Source organism: Mirounga angustirostris, unplaced genomic scaffold, assembly GCF_029215605.1.
Source record: "Mirounga angustirostris isolate CCGP_5_RB_7025 unplaced genomic scaffold, mMirAng1.0.hap1 SCAF_17, whole genome shotgun sequence".
Classification (NCBI taxonomy): Eukaryota; Metazoa; Chordata; class Mammalia; order Carnivora; family Phocidae; genus Mirounga; species Mirounga angustirostris.
This window is the reverse complement of record NW_026991725.1, coordinates 29,231,567-29,253,059: the sequence shown is the minus strand read 5'-3', so window position 1 is coordinate 29,253,059 and position 21,493 is coordinate 29,231,567. Positions and strand designations below refer to the sequence as shown.

The following is a 21,493-nucleotide window of genomic DNA, read 5'->3' as shown; positions in this document are numbered from 1 at the left end:
TCTACCTCCCCAAGCTCCTCACCCCTCCTCCCCAACTTGCCAGCCAAGCCCAACATCCAGTTCCTGAAATCATTCCTCTGAGTCCCTGCCCTGCTGTTCTCTCTGCTACTGATGTCCTTTCCCACCCGCAGCTGACTCTAGCCCCCTGCTTCTCCCCCAAGATTCAGCTCCAAAGGATAAGTCCCAAATTCAGGTGGGTGCTTCATCTGGAAGGATTCCATCAGGGAGGAAAACCCTGGGGATCATTTTTAATGTTGCATTTCCTGAGCGGGGGGGGGGGGGTTCCTTCTCTCATTCTATATGCCTTTCTGTGTCTGAATTATTTCGGCATAATATATTTGCAAAAGAGATCCAGTTCAAGCCACACCTCCACCTTTAATCCCCACCTCCTGCTATGTTTCCTTGTCAAGAATCAAGCTCAAAAATTCCTTACTGTCAGTCAAAAGCAACTCTGTGTTTCTAAAGATGCATGGAAATGATTGTCACCAATCTAGGATCCTGGGTGCACCCCCCCTAGGGGGCAGAATGCAATTGGGGAGTGGTAAGATGCTAGGACTTCAACAGTAATAGCAATGTTGCTATTTCTTAAACTGGGTGGTGGATACATGGGTGTTTGTTTTATGTCTAAAATATTGTATGTAGGGGCTCCTGGGTGGCTCAGTCCGTTGAGCGTCTACCTTCAGCTCAGGTCATGATCCCAGGGTCCTGGGATCGAGCCCCGCATCAGGCTCCCTGCTCCTCTGGAAGCCTGCTTCTCCCTCTCCCACTCCCCCTGCTTGTGTTCCTTCTCTCGCTGTGTCTCTCTCTGTCAAATACATAAATAAAATCTTTAAAAATAAATAAAATAAAATATTGTATGTAATAAATAAAACATTTGAAAAAGCAACTTTGTCCAGAGTGAGAGGGAACAGGAGGGAAGAGGAAGAGAGGAGCTTCAGAGAAGTTAGATAATGAAGAGCAAAGAGGTGGCTCTCTGCTAGGCAGGAAGGGTACACGAGTAATCAGGCTTGACTTGCTGGCATAGAGCCGAGAGCAGCAAAAAAGGTATAAGGCCGGGGCGCCTGGGTGGCTCAGTCGTTAAGTGTCTGCCTTCGGCTCAGGTCATGATCCCAGAGTCCTGGGTTCGAGCCCCACATCGGGCTTCCTGTTCAGCGGGAAGTCTGCTTCTCCCTCTCCCACTCCCCCTTCTTGTGTTCCCTCTCTCGCTGTGTCTCTCTCTGTGAAATAAATAAAATCTTTAAAAAAAAAAGGTATAAGGCCATGTCTCACTGTAGAGAACCATATGGTGGTGGCGGAGAGCATGGAAGCAGAAGCTGGACCATCTAGGTTCAAATCCCAGTACAATCTCTTATTAGCCTCATGGCATTGGCAACTTACTTCAATTCCCTCATCCTGAAAAATGTTTGTGGGGATCAAATGAGTTGAAGTGTGCGAGGTCACACTGGTTGGTATCCAGCGAGTGCTGAATTTGATTGTTAACTTGTGTTATTACTTGTTAGTCATGTGACCCTGAACAAGTCACCTCAGTTCTCCAAGACTCGGTCTCCCCATCCGTGAAATGGGAATCTCATGATATCGCCCAAATAAACTCATGTGAAAGAAAGTGGCTTGAACACTCCAGAGTGATTTGTGAACAAGAGTTAGAATTAAGGGGCGCCTGGGTGACTCAGTCAGTTAAGGGTCCGACTCAATTTCTGCTCCGGTCATGATCTCAGGGTGGTGGGATCCAGCCCTGTGTGGGGCTCCATGCTCAGCCGGGAGTCTGCTGGAAATTCTCTCTCCCTCTGCCCCTCCCCCTGTTCTCTCTCTCTTTCTCTCTCTCTCTCAAATAAATAAATAAATCTTTTTTTTTTTTAAGGGTTAGAATTAAATAAGAAGCTATAGGTGGGGAGATCACCCAGCTGGCTCAGTCGGTGTAATGCACAGGACTCTCTTTTTTTTTTTTTTTTTAAGATTTTATTTATTTATTTGACACAGAGAGAGAGCTAGTGAGAGAGAGAGAGAACAAGCAGGGGGAGCGGCAGGCAGAGGAAGAGGAAGAAGCAGGCTCCCTGCCTGATGCAGGGCTCGATCCCAGGACCCTGGGATCATGACCTGAGCCAAAGGCAGATGCTTAACCGACTGAGCCACCCAGGCGGCCCCTGCACAGGACTCTTGATCTCCGGGTTGTGAGTTCAAGCCCCACATTGGGTGTGGAGCCTACTTTAAAAAAAAGAGTGGGGGGAGAAGAAGCTATAGGTAAAACAAGAAAGGATAAGGTACATGAGGACGGAGATTATGTCTATCCAGCTTCCTGTGACATCCCCAGTGCCTGGCACAGTGCTGGGCACAGCATGGACACCCGGAGTTATGGACTGAATTGAGTCCCCCCACCCACAAAAAAGATATGTTGAAATCCTGATCCCCAATACCTTAGCATATAACCTCTTTTGGAACTAGGGTCTTTACATAGGTAATCAGGTTGAAAGGAGGTAATTAGGGTGTCCTTATATTTTAGTTTATATGCTGCTGAAGCAAGCACTAGGGTGTCCTCATACAAAGGGGAAATTTGGACACAGACACACAGAGATTGGAGTGATGCGGCTGCAACCCAAGACTACAGACTGCCATGCCAGCAAGCCACCAGAAGCTAAGGAGAGGCAAGGAAGGCTTCTGGCCCTGAAGGTTTCAGAGGGAGCACGGCCCTGCCCACACCGCGATTCCAGTCTTCTAGCGTCCAGAACCATGAGAAAATACATTTCCGTTGTTCCAAATCAGTGCATGGTGCTCTGTTCCCGAGGCCCTAGAAGACCAAACACGCAGTATCTATCGGATGAACAAATAGTGCTGTTGGTGCTTCCGAGGACACCCACCATCCCTTTGCCGGCAGAGAAGGGTGTGGTGTACAGGCAGGCAATGGAGAAGGCACCTGTCCCTTCTCTGTGTGGCTGGGGAGCAGCTGTGGGCAGACTAAGGCAGGTTCTGAACCCGGGGCAGAGTCTGTGCTCTTCATTTCCACCCCGGAGAAGCCCAGCTGGCTCTAGGGAACCCTCCTGGCCCAAGCCTCCAAGTGGCCTCGTCCCGCCCTCCCTCCACTCTGGGTGAGCAAGAAGAGATGGGGTGAGGGATAATCAAAAAGGCACTAGAAAGGGAAGCGAGGATAGCATTTGATTCTGAAACTCCCGGCAAACGCACAGGGCACTGGTTCACAGATGGATGCCAACAGCAGGAGCCCTGGGTAAAGCCCCAGTCTGGAGGCCCCCTTGCCCAGATGGGGCAGAAGTCATCATCACACACACTGTGGGTGGTTTTGCTGCTGCGGCCGTGAGGCAACAGATCTTTGCTAGGCAAGATTTCAAAATCTGACTGCTGGAGGGGCCCTCAGCATGTTTTCTGCTCTTACCTCATAAGCCCTGGCCCATCCATGGAGGCCAGGAATCTCTGGAGAGATTGATGGAAATGCATCCTTCCTCTTTTTTTTTTTTTTTAAGACTTATTTCTTTTTTTGAGAGAGAGCACGTGTGGGAGGGGCCAAGAGAAGAAGAGACAATCTCAAGTGGACTCTGTGCTGAGCGTGGATCCTGACACAGGGCTCCATCTCACGACCATGACCTTGAGATCACGACCCTGAGATCACGACCTGAGCCAAAACCTGAGCTGGACGTTTAACCCACTGCGCCACCCAGGCGCCCCATACCTCCTTCCTCTTTAATCTGAGCTCTGGCCACCCCCATGCCTTCCAAAGCTCCCCAAACACCCTGACTCCTTGTCTGGCATCTGCATACTGGAAGTCATGACATCTAGGAGTCCTCCTAGGGATATGGGCAAGTGAGAGGCAACCCACACATGGGACGTGTGGTCACAGACAGCTGGGCAGAGAGAACATTTAGAGTTCTTAGAACTGCAGTTCTCAGCCCTGGCTGCACAGAGAACCGCCCCCCGCCGCCCGGAGAGCCTTAAAAACTCTGATGCCTGGACGGCATCCCCAGACGGATTATAAACTCTAATGCCTGGACGGCATCCCCAGACGGATTATATCAGAATTCCCGGGGGCTGGCACCCAGACTTCGGAACTTTAAAATGTTTTCCCAGGTGATTCTGATAGGCAGTCAAGTTGAGGAGCAATACTTTGTTGGACAAAGGAGCTCTGCAAGGAGAGGGAAGCTGGACTCCAGCTGGATGGGAAGCAGCAGGGAAGCAATCATCTCAAAAGGCTTCTTGAAAAGAAGAATGGTGGTTGCCAGGGGCTGGGGGTGGGTGGGGTGGGTAGTTATTGTTGAGTGGATACAGAGTCGCAGTTTGGGCACATGAAAAGAAAGAAGTTCTGGAAATGGATGGTGGGTTATGGTTGCAAAACAACATTAATGTACTTAATGCCACTGAACTACACCCTTAAAATAGTTAAAGAATACAAGAGACAGAATCAAAGATTTAGAAAGGTATTTAATCCAGCCTCAGGATCGGTGACATCTAGCAATCTCTTGAAGATATGTACATGTATGTCGATATCTGCATATCTATCTGTATCTTTGTAGGTAGTTGGATGATAGGTAGATAGAGACATACTTTGGGGGGGAAAAAAAGATATGCTTTGGGGAGGGGATCTGGACAAGCTGCTTTTTTTTTTTTTTTTTTTTTTTTATTTCATTTGGGGCGCCTGGGTGGCTCAGTCGTTAAGCGTCTGCCTTCAGTTCGGGTCATGGTCCCAGGGTCCTGGGATAGAGCCAGAGTCCTGGGATCGAGCCCCTCATCGGGCTCCCTGCTCAGCGGGAAGCCTGCTTCTCCCTCTCCCACTCCCCCTGCTTGTGTTCCCTCTCTCGCTGTGTCTCTCTCTGTCAAATAAATAAATAAAGAGACACAGCGAGAGAGGGAACACAAGCAGGGGGAGTGGGAGAGGGAGAAACTGGCTTTCCACCGCCTAGGAGGGAGCCCTATGCGGGGCTCAATCCCAGGACCCTGAGATCATGACCTGAGCCTTAACGACTGAGCCACCCAGGCGCCCCCAGGACAAGCTGCTTTTAAATGTACTCTAGGAAAAAAAAAAAAAATCTAAGGATATCCAGGGATCTTTAGTAAAAAGAGGGTAATGAGAGAGAACAGAGCTATCAGATATTAAAGCATATTATGCAGCATAATAATTTTTTTAAAGATTTTATTTATTTGAGAGAGAGAGAGAATGAGCAGTGGGGAGGCGCAGAGGGAGAAGGATAGAAGCAGACTCCCCACTGAGCAGGGAGCCCAATGGGACCCCATCCCAGCACCTGGAGATCATGACCTGAGCCGAAGGCAGACGCTTAACCAACTGAGCCACTCAGGTGCCCCACAGCATAATAATTTTTTAAGTGTGATTGGTTTATCAGTAAATGAGATGGACGGGTGCATGGGTGGCTCAGTGGGTCCAACGTCCGACTCTTGATTTCAGCTCAGGTCATGATCTCAGGTCCTGAATCAAGCCTGAGCTGGGCTCCGAGCTCAACAGAGGTCAGTTGGGGATTCTCTCTCTCCCCCTCTCCCTCTGCCCCGCCCCCTCCCAGCGCTGGCGCATGCGTGCTTGCTCGCGCGCTCTCTCTCTCTCTCTCTCTCTCCAACAAATAAATAAATCTTTTTTAAAAATGAGATGGAGAGGGCGCCTGGGTGGCTCAGTTGGTTAAGCGACTGCCTTCGGCTCAGGTCACGATCCTGGAGTCCCAGGATCCAGTCCCGCATCAGGCTCCCTGCTCAGCGGGGAGTCTGCTTCTCCCTCTGACCCTCCCCCCTCTCATGTGCGCTCTTTCTCTCTCTCTCTCTCAAATAAATAAATAAAATCTTAAAAAAAAAAATGAGATGGAGAACTAGTAGAATAGAAAACTCACGAACGCACATGTGGAAGTAGTTTACAATAAATGTGGAATTTCAAATGGTGGTGAAAAAAAATGTTCAAGGGTGTTAGGACCGCACTTGCGTAGCCATTTGTGGGGGAAAGGGGAAGGCCCCCAGCACCTGGAGCCCCGGGGGGGAGGGGGGAGGAGAGGCAGCTGAAGAGCGCTCCCCGGGGAGGTCAGGAAGCTAGAGTTGTGGGAGGGGGGGGATTCTGGGAGTGGGATGAGTCCCGGGAGACATCCAGGGAGATGCCTGTGGCTACAAATACAGCTGATGGGAATTACAAGTGAGGACAGTTGGACCAGGGGCCCAGATGAGAAAGATCCTCTTTTTCAAAGGCCCAAGGGGGGGCAACTGAGGCTGGGATTGAGAAGCAAAGGAAGGGGGCCATCCAGCCAGAAGGACAGTGGGGCCTGGGGACCCAGTGGGAAGAGAGGGAGCCGGCCAGGCCAGCAGCCACAGGGCTCAGTTCCAGGCATGAAGGTGCGGACCTGTGACCAGACAAGGAGTCTGAGCAGCTGACAGGGCGTGTATGGGCCTAAGGAGAGCCCCAGGGAGGTGGGAGGAAGGTGGAAGGAGTAAAAGCCTGGGGAATTATGGGCCCTGTGGAGACCCCTTTCCCTTCCTTGTCTCTGGAGTGACAGGCTGTGGCAGGGCGGGTTCTTGGATGCCCCATATGGCTCATAATGTCTCTCCCTCACAACTTAGTCTCCCTGGGAACTTCGTCTCAGAGCCCCTGCAGTAAGGACAAAGCAGGGCAGGGCACCCATCCTGGTCATCACGAGGCAGAAGGCAGCAGGTGCCTTGAGGGCTGATCTAGGCAGCCCATCTTGGATGGGGTCCAGAGAGGATCTCTGGGGCAGGTGGGCTCTGGAATGTCCACACCCACAGGCAGCCGGGACACCGCAGCCAACTGGGAACCAGCTGCTCACCCTGTCCCACGGCCAGGCAAGGCCTGTGCAGTCCCTCCCTTCCCTGGGTCCACAAAGGCCCTTTTGCTTGGGGGCAGGGGCAGACGTTCAGCCGTGGAGACACGGGGGAACTGAGTTCCAGGTTTAGGCAGCAATGATATCTTATCTGGGGGAGAGGAAGACATGCTTCCCACCCACACCTGCCCTAAGGGCTCAAGGTCCAGGCAGCCCCTCTTAGCCCCCACAAAACTGTCATCCTCGGGAGAGCAGTAGAGAAGGCAAGGAGGAAATGCTCTCCAAAAGATAAGGGAAGGGGGTGGCCAGAGGAACTCCCAAGAACCCCCTAGGAATGCAGCTCTTCACTTCTTGATTACACAATACCCTGCAAGTAGTAAAATTTATGGCCGCTTCCATCTGAGAGCATTCCCACACCACTAGCACTTTGCTAAACCTTAACTTACTTTATCTCTTTGAAGACAGGAGAGCACAGTGGTCAACGGCTCAAACACAATCAGACAGAACTGGCTGCTAGCTTCCCAACCTCTCCGAGCCAAAGATGCCTCATCTCATGCATCTGACCCCAAACCCCCCAGTATGAATCACACCATCCCCAGGACCCACATGCACTGCCTGGACCCGGCAGGGAGGAGCCAAGAGGATCAAGGAGGTGTTCTGTTTTTCAGGCCAGGCAGCATATTCCCAGACACAGTCCCCTGGCCAGGGATAGGCCCCGGAGGGCCCGGGATCCTAGACTGGCCTGAAGCATCCCCCCGAACCCCCATGCCATTGAACAAAGGAGAGGAGGCCCCTGAGTTAGAAGCAATTGGGATGGATCACAGGTCTCGAGCCTTCAGGTACAGTGCTCCCTCTACAACAGGTCCTCGGGTCCTCTCAGGTCATTTCAGATCCAGGCCCCAGGAGACCAGTCTTTCCCTCTTGGCTTTACCACCAGGATATCCAGAATAGTAAATCCATACACAGAAGGCAGATTGGTGGTGCCTGGGCTAGAGAAAGGTGGGAGTGGGGAGTAAGTAACTAACTGCTTCATGGGGACAGGGGTTTCCTTTTGGGGTGATAACGTCGGAACTAGATAGACATGGTGGTTGCACACTTTGTGAATGTACTAAATGCCACTGAATTGTTTCACTTTAAAATGGTTAATTTTCTGTTATGTGAATTTCACCTCGATTACAAATAAGGGTAGCCAGGGACGCCTGGGTGGCTCAGTCCGTTAAGCATCTGCCTTCAGCTCAGGTCATGATCCCAGGGTCCTGGGATCCAGCCCCACATCGGGCTCCCTGCTCAGTGGGGAGTCTACTTCTCCTTCACACTCTCCCCCTGTGCTCTCGCCCCCTCTCTCTCAAATAAATAAATGAAATCTTTAAAAAAAATAAAAAGAAAGAAGGGTACTTTGGAGAGAGATTAAAAGAGGAAGAGAGCAAAGGCCAAGGGGGGGCAGGAAGGTGAAGGAGGGCTGAGGTATGGGGGGCCATTGCAGAAACAGGGTGGCTTGAAGTGGGGGAACAGTATGAGGGAGGGTGGTCCAGAGGATATAGCCAGTTCAGGCAGCAGAGTTTGAGCCTTGGACTTGGGGAGCCAACTGCCTGTGGGGGAAGGGGGAGAACCAGGGAGGGAGTTGGACAGGCGGTAACAGCCTTTGAGCTGTTTGCTTCCTCTGAGTTTAGACTGGAGGCTAAACCTGGGGGAGGGGGCAAGGACCTCATCTTTTTAGCTGTTTTTAATTTTCAGAGCAGAGCTTCATCCCAGGTAGATGGTTCTTTTAAAAACCCTGGTGCCAATGGAATGATATCGAACATGTTAAGTAGCAGGAAGATTATCCACCGCCCACATCAGAGAAGTGAGGATGGCCCTGAGCTGAGTGTGTGTGTCACTCAGGGCAGCAGGGGGGCTGCCTGACTTCCAGGGGCCCAGAGGCCCTGCCCATCACCCCCTGCACGCCCAGTGTCCTGAGAGGGCAGCACCCACCGGGGTCTGGGGTGGGGGAAGGGATTGGGTGAGCACCATGGGCTCCTTTGTCAGACCCAGGAAGGAGAGTGGGGGCAGCTACAGGAAGTAGGAGGGTGAGGAGTTCCCTCCGGAATCTATCCCCCCACTTCCCTCCCCTGCGCTTGCACAGCTCCTGCACATGCTCAGTGTGCCCATGAATTGGGTTGGCTGGGGGAGGGCATCGACTGGCACCCCCACTTAAAGGGCCAGTGCCATCCTTGCTTACACCCAACAGGAGCAGTGGGAACTGGCCACCCTCTTCCCTCATACTGGTCACTTCACCTCACACCCTGTTCTTCACTTCCTGCACACTCCTCCTGCCCCCCCCCCCCACTCCCCCGGCTCTGGACACAGGAGTTTCCACCTGGGGTGGAGGGAGTCCTTGATGGGGAAGAAAGGAGGATGTGGGCGAGGGTACGCAGGCAGGGGTGGTAGGAAGCCTCACTCCTGTGAAATAGCTGCCTCTGTGGGCCTCCCTCTCCTGGCCCAGGTGACCAAGAAAATCCTGGAAAGCCAGTGGGCATGAGGGAAGGAAGACACTGAACATTTGCTCTAGAAAAGCCTGGAGGGGAAAGGGGAATGTGTCTAAGCCCAGCTTTCCCCTGCTGAGGGGGTGTGTATGGGGTGGGGGCTGAGCGGGGGGCTGCTGATAAGTTGGAGCTCTGTCACTGTGGTGGGGTAGGGAGAAGCCCAGGCCTCGGGGCCCGGCAGCCAGAGAGGGGGAAAGGCGAGAGGCAAGAGGAATCCACAGCTGGCCACCACCTGGGGCCGAGCTGCCCCTCCCCAGTACTGCCAGAGACACTCCAGCTCAGCCCTGGGGCTCCTGGGCACTGAGGTCAGGGAACCAGATGGGGGGAGGAGGTGACAGACTCTTCTTCACCGACCCCTCTCAGTGAAGACACTTTCCTCGCTCACACTGTTCTCCTTTTGTTTTCTTCTTGCCCCATCCTGTCTTCCACCAGCCTTGGGAAAATAAACCCACCTTGATGTGGCCCTGACCAAGTGCCCGTGAGTGAGTGAGTGAGTGTGTGTGTGTGTGTGTGTGTGTGTGTGTAGGGGGCGGGGAGGGCCAGCGTCAGCTTTCCTCTCTCCAGGCTCCTCAGCTTATCCTCCCCTAGCCCCTCCCCTGACCCCTCCCCTGTATGTAGCTCCGGCCTACTCAGGGACGCGCTGGCCCAAGCCGCCTCCGGGACACACGCCCAGCACCTCTCCCTCACACCACACCCCTCCTCCAACACTCCAGCAACCCCCTCTGGAATCTTCTCTCCACTCCTAGTCACACACACACACTGCCCCGGGTAAACAACCTTCGTCCAACCAGGCCCAACCCTCTCCCTCTGGGCTCCCAGGCTCCCGGCTGAGGAATGCAGCAGCTGGGAGGCTGACTGGGGCTGCCTGGGGCTGCCTGCGCCTTGCCCAGGGGTCTTTAGATCCCTGGCTAGCACCCCACAGGGGAAGGCAGCCTAGGAATTCCGGAAAGCCACTCCCTCTCTGAGCCTTGGATTTCCCATCTGTAAAGTGGGGACAATCATTCCTCTGGCCTTTCCTGAGCTGTTCGGGATCAAAGAGAAGGGGGCTAAAATCTTTGGCAAAACCCCGCCCCCACCCCCACCAGGGACAGGAGAGTCTGCTCTTTCTGAAAACCATCCCTTCCTAGAATCTGTTCTCGCCTTGCTTCCTTGTTGAAGGCGCTGGCGAGGCCTGGGTGTGGCAGGGCAGAAATGAAAGTTGTCCAGGCAACACACAGGGCTCGCCAACATTTCCATCCCAGCTGCTTAGAGGCCCGAGCCCCTCTCTTGCCCAGTGTGGCCTGTCAAGATGAGCCTTCCTGGAATGGAAGCTAGGTCGCGGGCCAGGCCTCCGCCCCTCCCCGTGCACGGTGACAGAGCAACCCGGGCTCATTGGTGAGGTGGCTGACTTCCCCCTCCATCGCCCCCCTGAACTCAGCAACCAGCAAGGACTCTGGAAGGGCGACGGAAGTGAGACAGGGTCTGGGGAAGGGTGGGCCTGAGGGAGGGTTTGCGGGAGCTCAGTTCAGAGCCCAATACTGGGGCGCATGGGGGGGGTCCGCATTATCCCGATCTTGCAGACAGGTGAGGGCTCACCTCAGCGGGGACGGGGCACACAGGTGGTTCGGCAAAGGAGCGGGAGGTACAGACGCACAGTGAGCGCCAAGGAAGCCAGGCCACCAGCTCTGCTAAGGACTGATTTGCTGCCCACCCTCGCCTCTTGGGCTTTTTTTCCATTAGGAGAAAACTTCCCTTGGGGCGCCTGGGTGGCTCAGCCGGCTAAGTATCCCACTCGTGATTTTGGCTCAGGTCAGGATCTCAGGGTTGTGGGAGCCAGCCCTGCATTCAGGTCCCCGCTCAACGTGGAGTCTGCTTGTCCCTCTCCCTCTGCCCCTCCTACTCGCGCGTGCGCACGCACTCTCAAATAAATAAAACCTTAAAAAAAGAGAGAGAGAGAAAACTTCTCTTGAGTGCTTACTTGTAAGTGCCCTTCCAGGAGGTTAGGGGGCAAAAGTGATGACTAACCTCCTGCCCAACCACTGGCTTCCAGGTACGGGGGTGGGGTGGGGGCTGTCAAGGACAAGGAGACACACGCCGTCCAGACCTCATCCAGCACTATGGGGGGAGGACAGGGAGAATGCAGGGAGCCTGGGAACAAACCCTGAAGGAACCCCTCCTGATATCATGCCCTGTCTCCTCCAGGGACACCCCCAGGCCCTCACAGCAATCTGGCATCTGAAGTCAAGTTCTGGCCGAACCCGGTGGTTCCTGAGCCCCACCCCACCCCTGCCTCCTCCTCTATAAAACCTTCAGGGCAGTCTGATTGTTCCTGGACACACAGAGCGGAATTCAGACATCCTGGAGGCCTTGGTGGTTTCCCGATACAGAGGTCTGCAGGCCTCCCAGGCTTGGGGCAGGGCAGGGACTGGGGACCCCCGTCCCAAACCTCTCGGGGACACATATGCTCTGATTCTCAGAGCAGCCCTAGTGAAATCAGTCCTAGCCACTCCCATTTGAGCTCATGAAAATCATTTAATTTCTTTGTGAAAAATAAGAAGACATCAAAGAACAAATTAGGGAAATGACGAGGTGGAAGGCTGAACCTACTTTCGCTGTTCTCAGGGGGCACAGGGGTGCTGGCAGTGGTTTTCATCTGTCACCTGCCTCCCCGAGCGGCAGCTGGCCTGAGCGCGTAATGAAATGGGACCTGGTCCTCGGGGCACCCTGGCTGAGGGGTCCCACTTAGTGGCCGCCGCCTCGGTTCCACAGGGCGTTCTCCTGCCGCAGGCGCTGGTTCTCGGTCCGGAGCCTCTCGACCTCAGCAGTCAGCTCCTCCGCCCGGCGGCGGGGCTGCCGGCCGGCGCACGCCCGCAGCTGCTGCAGCCTCCGGGTCTCCTCCTCGGCCTGCGAGAGCCGCCTCTCCAGGTCCAGGTAGTCCCGGACCAGCTCCTGCTTGCTGCGGCCCTGCAGGCTCTCGGTGTGGTAGCGCTCGTAGGCCTCGGAGAAATCCCTCTGCTGGAACTCGCCGTGAGCCCGGCAGCGCCCGTCGCCCTCTCCGGCGTCGCTGTCCCCGCTGGAGCCCGGGGGGGAGGCCCCGTGGGGCACTTCCAGGTTGGGCTCCTCAGGGGCGCGGTCGTTCATCAGAAACTGGGTGGTGTTGTAGGGCGCCACGGGCTGGCCTTTGGCAAACATCTCCTCGCGGACCCGGGAGGCCCTCCGGCTCTGCCGCTCATCCCGCTGCTGCTTCTCGGCCCAGCTCAGCTCCAGGTAGGGCCGCCAGTGGCGTTTGCGCTTGGACGGTCTCCTGCGGGGCTTCTTCCGGCCCAACGTGGCTTCGGCCGAGCTGCCCCCTGGGTGTTGGGCCGAGCTGCCCCCTGGGCTCTGGGCCCGGGAGCCCCTACCGCTCCAGCCCAGGCCACTGCCAGCCCCAGTCGGATCTTCTTCCTCTGAGTGGCACTCTCTCCGGGGTGTCAGGGGCAGGGAACTACCAGGGTCATGAGGCTCGGGGGCTGTTTGGGGGCTCCCAGGAGCACCAGGGGTCTAAACAGAGAGGACAAGGAAGAGTGAATCACAGCCAGCCTGTCCCTGGTGCTGGAACCCTTCTGCAACCAGCCGGCCTGAGGCTGACCTTCCCACAGTTGACCCTGGGTCCCTCTCTAGCCTCTCACCCTCTGCCACTATTTGTTGGTTGATGGGCTCCTGTCTGCTGCGCCCCCCCCCCCCCCCAACGCTTCCCAAGTAAACTCATGAAAACAGCAGGAATTCTGCTGGTGTATTTCACTCCGGAATTTCAGTGCCTCCAACAGTCGCTGTCCTGTGCCTCGCAGAGCACGCGTGCAATAAATACTGTTTGGATGAAGGCGGCAAAAGAGGACACAGGATGGCACACAGGGATTCCTTGATCAGCCCTCTTCCTAGAAAGACTGTCTTTTCCACAGAGTTGCCTTCGTGGGTAAGCAACCTCAGAGCCCCTCACCCCCACTCTGTTCGGAAAGGCCCCACGCTTTGCTTTATGCTCTGCTGTTCTTGTCTTGAACGTCTAAACAATTTTTGAATAAAGAACCCTTTGCACCGAGGCCTACAAATTATGTTGCCGATCTTGCTTCCAGCTATTTGCATAGCTGACTCCTTAGGGCTTGGTGCCAATGTCACCTCTTCAGAGGTCCCCCCCAACCCTATCTAAAGATCCCCCCATCTCCCCTTCCCAGTGACACCATCACTGTGTGACCCAGTTAACATCCCGTGTAGCATCTACCACAATACCATTTACCATCTGTCTTCTTCCTATAAGAATGTGTCTTGCCTGTCCGGTCCACCACTATGTCCCTCTGCATGGCCCAAGGTAAGTGCTCAATAAACAGGCTAAATGACATAAAGCCCATAAGAGAGGGGGATTCAAAAGACACCGAGACCAAAAAAAACCAAACAAACAGACACTGAGACATAAGACGCTCCTTTCTGTTGGTCTAGAGTCAAGAAGATGGGAGTGTATTTATTCCAGGCAGAAGTTGGTATCCCTCTTTGACATGAGCACCAGGAAAGAGGCCCTTGCTAGGGAGAGGAAGGGTGAACCTCCAGTCTGCAGCTGAGAGCATTCTAGAACTTATCTAAGAGGTGGAAAGGATTCTGTCAAGACAGTGTGTGTGCAGAGCATCTGTTTATCTCCGTCGTGGTAAGGGTGGGAGCACTCAGTGTGGGGGATGGGGAATGAATTGCTCTATGTTTGTGGTTTGGGGAACTCTAATAATAACTGCTACCATTGGCATGTTGCTTACAATGCACACCACGGTTCAGAGATACCCGAGCACAGGTCCGTACACTGGGGGTGTATGCAGCCCTATAGGAGCTGGAGGTGTGTTGTGCGTGTTTTGGAGGCCCTGAGGTTCTCGTCTTCATCTGGGATGGCGTATGTCAGAGTGTGTACGGAGTATGTGTGTATGTTTGTTTGTTGTGTTGTACTGTTACTTCACCTGCAGGGAGATCGTCAATCAGGAACAGGCCTTGTCTCCACCAGTGTCTTGAGCCAACTGAGACAGAGCTTCTGCCCCACCCCAGAAGAGGCAAGGCCCCTGGCAGTGCCGAGACAAGGTGGCTTGTGTGTGCACATTCATTCACCTGCCCCCAGCCCTCAGCATGTGTCCCCTCATGATCTTTCCCCTCACCCAAACCATCCCTGCCCCTCAGCCCCACATGCTGCCTCCCTCCTGAAGGCTTGTCCCTTTACCACCATTCCCACTACTGCAGATAAGCTGTGTGATCTGGGTGAGTCATCTGCCCTCTATGAACTTCTAACCCTGACATGTCATGAACTCCAAATTAACTCCAGAAAACACTGCAAGTGGCTAGGTAGTGTAGGTTAGAGGAGCTGAGTCCCCTCCTCACCTACAGGGACCTGTCAACTCGGGGAGAATAGGCAAGGTGGGTGCAGCGAGAGAGAGCATGGGCAGAGAAAGTCTGGGTTCCTGTTGCCAGATCAGAAGGTTTCCTGAGAGCCTGACACAATCTGTCTCTCCCTCTCTCCTGGATGCTCTGTGAACCCCAACCCCCATCCTAAATTATGAACCAACTGCTCAAACTCTTTTCCCTGTGTCAGACTTGGTTCCCAGCCTTGACAAAATGCAAGGCAGGGTTCTGGTGTCAGAAGGCCCTAAGTTTAAACCGTGGATCTTTTGTTTGCTGACTGCATGAACCTAGAAAAGGTATTTCAGCTCTGATAACCTGAGCTTCTTCGAAACGCAAACAATAATTCCTACCTTGAAGGGCTGCTAGGATTTCAGGAGATAGCACAGATTTGGCATCCTGGCATAAGGACTCGGTTAGACATACTGGTTTTCAGATCTGCCAACACACCTGCGACAAGCGGCCAGGATCCCAGTTAGCAGGATCCGTGTGGGGGCACTCAGGTGGTTGGGAAGGTGGGGCTTACCTTGGCCTCCTCCAGGGCTGCTGGTGACTCTGTTATTACAGTTGGTCTGGTTCGGAGTAGCCACCTTCTTCTGCTCCAAATCTTTCAGCAGATGCTTCTAACTAATGACACCTGCCTTAAATAACAGAGAGCTAAGTCTTAAAGGAGAATTTTCAGGAAGACTGGCTGCCCAGGAATTTTTCAGCAGCAGCCATTTTGAGCATCAGACCTGCACATCGTCATTATCAAACGAAGGTGCTGAAGCCTCCACACCCTGGTTTTCACACCTCCAGCCAGCAAGGGGCCATCCTCCCAGTCCTGTCCCTCAGGCCCCAGGCCAAGGCTTACATCCTAGGCTGTCCTTCTGGAAGTCACTGAGGCCCAGGCTGGCAGCTAGGAAGCTAGTCCTGGGCTTTGTTCCCCCAGCAACCAAAGGGGGAAAGGTCTTGGCCCAGGGGGGCCAAGATACAGCAGTGACCTAGAGAGGCTGGCGGTGGAGTGGGTCAGCGGCTGGAACAAGAAAATACGGAGCAGGCTTTCCAAGGGGTCCTTTCCTCACTGCCTCCAGAGGCCCCAGTCGTGACAGCACCCCACCCCCAGCCCCCTCGACAGCACCCCACCCCCAGCCCCCTCAGGCTGGGCTCGCAAACTCAGCACCTCGAGAAACACAGATGTGGCCTGGGCGGAGCCCAGGGCTGAAGCCTTATTATCTCCTGGGCCTGGCCTGCCTCCCCCTCTCCTTCCTCTCAGGACGGGGAAACAGGAAAGGGGAAGAAGTCTTCACACTAAATGCAGCTGGAAGGGTAGCCCAACTGGAATAAGGATGGATTCCTTGGAAGAGGGGAAGTGGTCCGAGAAAGGAGATTTTGCAAAGGCGGAACTGACCTATTTGCTGTCAAGGACTACGCACACGACTATATCTGTGTGTCTTTCTGTGCGACCGACCGCCTGTCTGTGCAGTTCCCAGGGCCTCAGCCCTACTTCTTAGGGCAGATACAGCAGCTCTGGTCAAGCCGCTCAGGCACTAAGGGAGGGAGGAGGGGACAACCTGGCAGCGCGGCGCCTGCTGGGGATTGTAGTTCTTCTAGTTTGGAAAGCCGGATGAAGAGCCTGTCACGTCTACAGTCAGACCGAGAACTCCAAAACCCATCTGCCCTTGCGCGAGGGGCGGCCCGCGCTCACCGATGCCTTCTTTGATTGGTCAAACTGCCTGCCAGTATTTTCACTTTCGTCAACGATTAGCTGTGCGGAAGCACAACAGAACCCGCCTTCCGAGATCAATTGAAGAGTTCATTGATGGCGTTAATCTTTACGGGTCAGAAAATAGATCCGGCCGAGAGGGGCGGGGCTGTGGGTGCGGAGGGATCCTCGGCCCTAGAGAAAGGCGACGAGAAGGATCGGTGGCCGCCGCCGCCATTTTGGGCTGGGAGGAGGCAGCGGAGGGACTCGCTGCGCAGTGAGAGCACCCCATGGGGGGTGGTCCGGGCGCGGGGAGAGGCCGGGCCGAGTGGGCTGCCTGAAGTGGTAGCGCTGGGAGACGGCGGGGAGTGGAACTGGGGGCCGGGGGGGTGAAGGTCTTCCCGGCCGGGCCCGGTCCTCAAACCGTCCCGGCAGCCCCGCAGCCTCGCCTCTCACAGAGGGCGGGGTTTTGGGCAATTACCGCGTGTTCCCCGAGACCCCAGTTGGGGAGAGACTGGGTGAAACGACTCCCCTCTGCCCTTTCACGGGGGGCGCAGATCCTGAGGCCGAGCTTTGCCAACTTCTTTCCCCACCCCCATGCGGCCTGGGTATGGCGGCGGGGCCCAGCGTTGCGGTGCCCCCGCTTTGACGGGCGAGGTGGGGGCGACGCCAGATTCCAAAGACTGGCGCTGCGGGGGAGGGCGGAGGTCCCAGCTCTGGCCGCGCGTCCTTCTGGCGTGGCAGGCAGCTGGAGGCCCCGAGGGCGGAGAGCCGGGTGAACCCACCATCTTCCCCCATACACCAAAGCCATCCCGCGGCCCGGGCTTCGAGAAGGACCAGCCTTCTTCCTACAGTAACAACCACTAATTCCCCCGGAACTAGGTAGATAAGAGGCTCGTGGAAACCTTCACGAACCCAGTGCTTGGAAATCTCTGAGTGCTCTGGGCCTCAAGATTTCTTTCCAGCCCCGATTCTCGGAACGACCTGACCTTGCACGTCCCCAGCCAGTTTGGGAAACTCCAAAAATGTGCTGTTGCACTTCTCTTGAAAGTTTACACCAAAGAGGGGTTGAGTTGTTGCCCTTTACAGGGTTGGGGGACACAAAATAATCGAGTGGCCGTGGCTCTGGGAATAAAAGTGGAGTGGCCCATTTCGGATGCTTCAGGAACATCTGTTTGCGTTTTGAAATCCGAGCCATGACTTTTACCAAAACTTTTGGAGAAATGGCGGCCCTCCTAGGGGAAAAAAACGAACTAATTCCAACGTAATCTTTATAAGACCACAAATTCTTTCCAGTTTAAAGAACGTTTCTCCCACAAACTAAACAAAATGGGGGAGTATTTTGCCACTGGTGCATTGTTCCTACGGAACCTCTCGTTTGAATTTCCAAGCAATTGAAAAATCACTTCTGTGGATCCCAGATGCTCCCAAGATAGAAATTGCAGTTTTGAGCTACTTCATATTTGTAGCGTTTGGGGGGGGTGGGGGAGACCTGCTTTCAAAAAAATAAACACTCACCCTTATATTACAGCTATATAGCAGCTTAAGGATTGAAGTTTGATGTGAAATTATTTTCTTGAATTACAGATTAGACCATCTTGTTTTCTGCTCATAATCCAACTTCAGAGAGATTTACATACAGTTCAGGGATATCTTAATTATTTTGTTGCTAAAATGTCAGTTAAAATTATGCTTAGGTAGACTCTAAAGTATGAGAGTGACTGGGTAGTCAACTTTACCTTTGAGGGTACCTTGTGATGAATCTCACTGCCAGTCACACGTGGTCACATCATTCCTGAGCCTTTGGCTTTATTAGCAAGAACCTTGAAAGGTTTTTGAGAACCGAAGCCGCCCTCCTATTAATAATTTTTTTTTAAAGTTGTAAATGACAATTCCATAGCCTTATCTATATTCTCCCCCTACTCTCCAGATGTTCTCAGAAAAGTCTTAACAACTGGATTGCGAAAATATGATCACTTGACTCGATTTCTTAAGCCAAAATTTGAAACACTAAATGCAGTACACTTGATTCATACTGTAGGTTGACTTTTGGCTTATGTCATGTGAATTTTACAGTTCTTCAAGAGAAGATGGGAGTTAGGAGAAGCTAACATTAACTTGGTAGGAGTTAAGGTCTTAGGAGCCGAAAGGGGCTTTAAAGATTATCCTTGTGGTTCTTCTGTCAATTCAATGGAGGAGGATCCCCGACTCTTGTGATTCATCCTCCTTTGTGAAGTAATGTAGTTAAACCTTTGGATGCTACTAGGTGGAGAATACTGTGCCAGATGCAGAACTGTGTTACTCATAAAGATGAAAGGTTACCATCTTTAAGGTTGAACCACAAGCTTTTCCATTCCTTGATAAAGAAAGCTGGGAATAAACCCAGTTTATAAATGCTCTCTTGGTTATCTTCTGAGCAAAACACAGGACTGGAAGTTAGGAACTCCCAAGTTCTATTTCTTTGTGTGCTACCACTGACTTGATTGGCTTGGCCAGGGGCCAAATCCTGAAGATGAGTCCAAACTGGTCATTTTGTTGCTGAGTCTGTTGTTCATCTAATGTTCAACCAGACCTTCAGCTTCCTCCTCAGCTATCCCCTTTCAGATGAGTTCCTTCGGGGTTTATGACAAAGTCTACAAACCCTATATGCCTCAGTTTCCTGATTTGAAAATAATGCCAATGCTACCTCCCACATACCTTGAGGATTAGCTACTCTTCAGTAAACATTTATTTACCAAAACTTTGTTATTTGGGAATCTAGAACTTCTGCTTCAGAGGTTATTTGGGGCATTTGGGAGGCCTGCCTTACTGAAATGCGGCCTTGGTTGCCCTTGGCAGCACAAAGGGTGGCCATCCAACTAGGCTGAACAAGGGTCAGTTTCTTAGGGTACCAAGCAGTTGTTGCTAGGAAGTCCTGGATATTTGACCCTGACGGCCAACTCCTGGGGCCTGGTGGCTCTGTGAGAGCAGGATTCATTGACGAGTAGGATTGATTCTTTGCAGCAGTCCTTTCCAGGATGAAGATCCTTGCTTCTGATTTGATTTCCATAATTAACCTTTTTTGTGTGTGTGTGTCTCTCTCTCACCATCTTTCTCTTTGAATTTTCTCCTTTTAAATTGCTCACATGTTTGCTGTTTTAAGTACACTTTTAGGAGTAACTAGAGAGGAAGGTAGAACTAACCGCTTAGACATTCCTTTCCATCCTCCAGTTCGGTTTCCTGCCTTTGCCTAACAGTTGTGCTGGAGTTACCCAGGTCTTCAGAATGCTGTGTTTAACACAGGCTTCAGACTTCAAATTAATCTCCTCCTCTGACCCTCTGGAGGCTAGCACAAGTTCTACTGAGTATCTCACAAGAGCAGTGATGCTATCATTTTCTCAACTATACTTGTGCATGGGGCACTCGAGTTCCCACATTTTCCTTCAGGAATAACCTTTTTGCTCACTGCAAACCCAGGGCTTTTAATACTTCGCACAAAGTCAGTGGATGTGTGAAATGGAATATGAAGAATGAGAGTATGATTTCCTTCTGAATTTTTGCTCTTGAAAAAACTTTTAAGCCAAATGTAACTGCTCTTGGTGCTGTGTTGAGAGATCACACTAGCAATTTCAAGAACTTACCAACAGTTTCCTATAGCAGCTCAGCCATTTGAAAGAATTTTGTTGGTGTGCAGAGGTTTATTAGTAAACTACTAGGATTGTTCCTGCCCTTGAGCTTGTTGATACATCATTTGTCATAACTGAACCACCTCTAAGTAAAACCCAAGAAAAAGTTTATTCAGGAGGATTTGTGAGAGCTTAAATATTGATCTGTCTAAACTTAGCCTTTGTTTTTTTCAACAAGAAGGAGAATGAGGTGGTAAGCTTTCCAGTATTCAAAGACAGCTGGCTCAAGATTGAATCTTTGCCTCCTAGACTGTATATTCTGTCCCACTTGGGAAGTATGACTGTTACCCTTTGGTCAGCAGATTCCACTGTGTTCAGGGCCTGAATTTGACATTTTCTTTACTTTAAAAATTACTTCTCATTTTTAGCATCAACTATCCACACCTTATGTGAGAAATAATAGTAAAGTGAAATTTTATCCCAATGTTCTTGTCAAATTTGAAAAATAATTTCAAAAAACAAACCTCACAAACTCATGTGTACTTAGGTACCAGTCCTGTCTCAGCTCTAGCCAGTTTTGCCATTGCAATGATGTGAATATTTGTTGCTAGCTGTTCTGGGTGTAAGTGGCCAGGGAGAATCCTGTGGTGCATTACCTGATGTTTAACTAAATATAGCCAGCTCTTGATTTTCTGAAGGTAAACTGTTCGGTTGTGGTTTTGTTTTTTGGGTTTTTTTCCCCCTTATGGATTCCCTCTTGAATTTTTTTTTTTTCCTATAACTTTTGAAGTCATTAGGGTAAAGTATATTTATTTACATTTTCCCAAGCAAAGGATTTTAATTTTACTCTGGATGAAGGGAAAATTAAAATACCAATCAAATGGGCAACTGCTTTGGTCTTAAAAAGAAACAATAAGGGGCTGGCTGAGTTGGTGGAGCTGGTGACTCTGGATCTCGGGGTTGTGGGTTTGAGCCCCACATTGGGCATGGAGATTACTAAAAAAAAAAAAACAAAACAATAGTAGTTATATCAATGGTAGCTTACTTCTGTATGACACATTTTCATGCTATCTTGTTTAATGCTGATAGCGGTTTTGTAAAGTTGGCACAGCCCCATTTTGGTGATGAAGAATGAGGCTCAGTTGTTTCCAGAGTCACACTGCTAGGAGTATATGTTAAAGATATGACTAGGACCTGGTTTTTTGACTCCTAAACTAGCCTAATTTTTATGTTTTCTCTCTTTAGAGATACCCAGTCCATTTATTTTATTTGACAGAGCACACAAGCAGGGGGAGTGGGAGGGGGAGGGAGAAGCAGGCTCCCCATGGAGCATCCCAGGACCCTGGGATCATGACCTGAGGCAGACACTTGACTGAGCCACCCAGGAGCCCCCCTTGGTCTATTTTTCCTGAATTAAACCAATTTGGGCCTCCCTGGCTTTCCCCAAAACTGAGATCTAAAGGTCCCATCTCCCAAGGGCCACTTTATATTCTAGGCTAGCCTCCCAAAAGTTTTTCTTGCTCAGAGGAGGATTAAGCT

General features: G+C 52.1%; 1 protein-coding gene across 1 annotated transcript; it reads right to left on the bottom strand.

Moving 5' to 3' along the window:
- Window positions 1-11,753: 11,753 nt before the first annotated feature.
- On the bottom strand, window positions 11,754-17,137 carry HEXIM2 (HEXIM P-TEFb complex subunit 2). Its single transcript, XM_045890203.3, is given in 4 exon segments — window positions 11,754-12,805; window positions 15,192-15,236; window positions 15,238-15,288; window positions 16,943-17,137. Coding segments are annotated over 4 exon segments (1,089 nt in total). The 3' UTR covers window positions 11,754-12,007.
- Window positions 17,138-21,493: the final 4,356 nt, after the last annotated feature.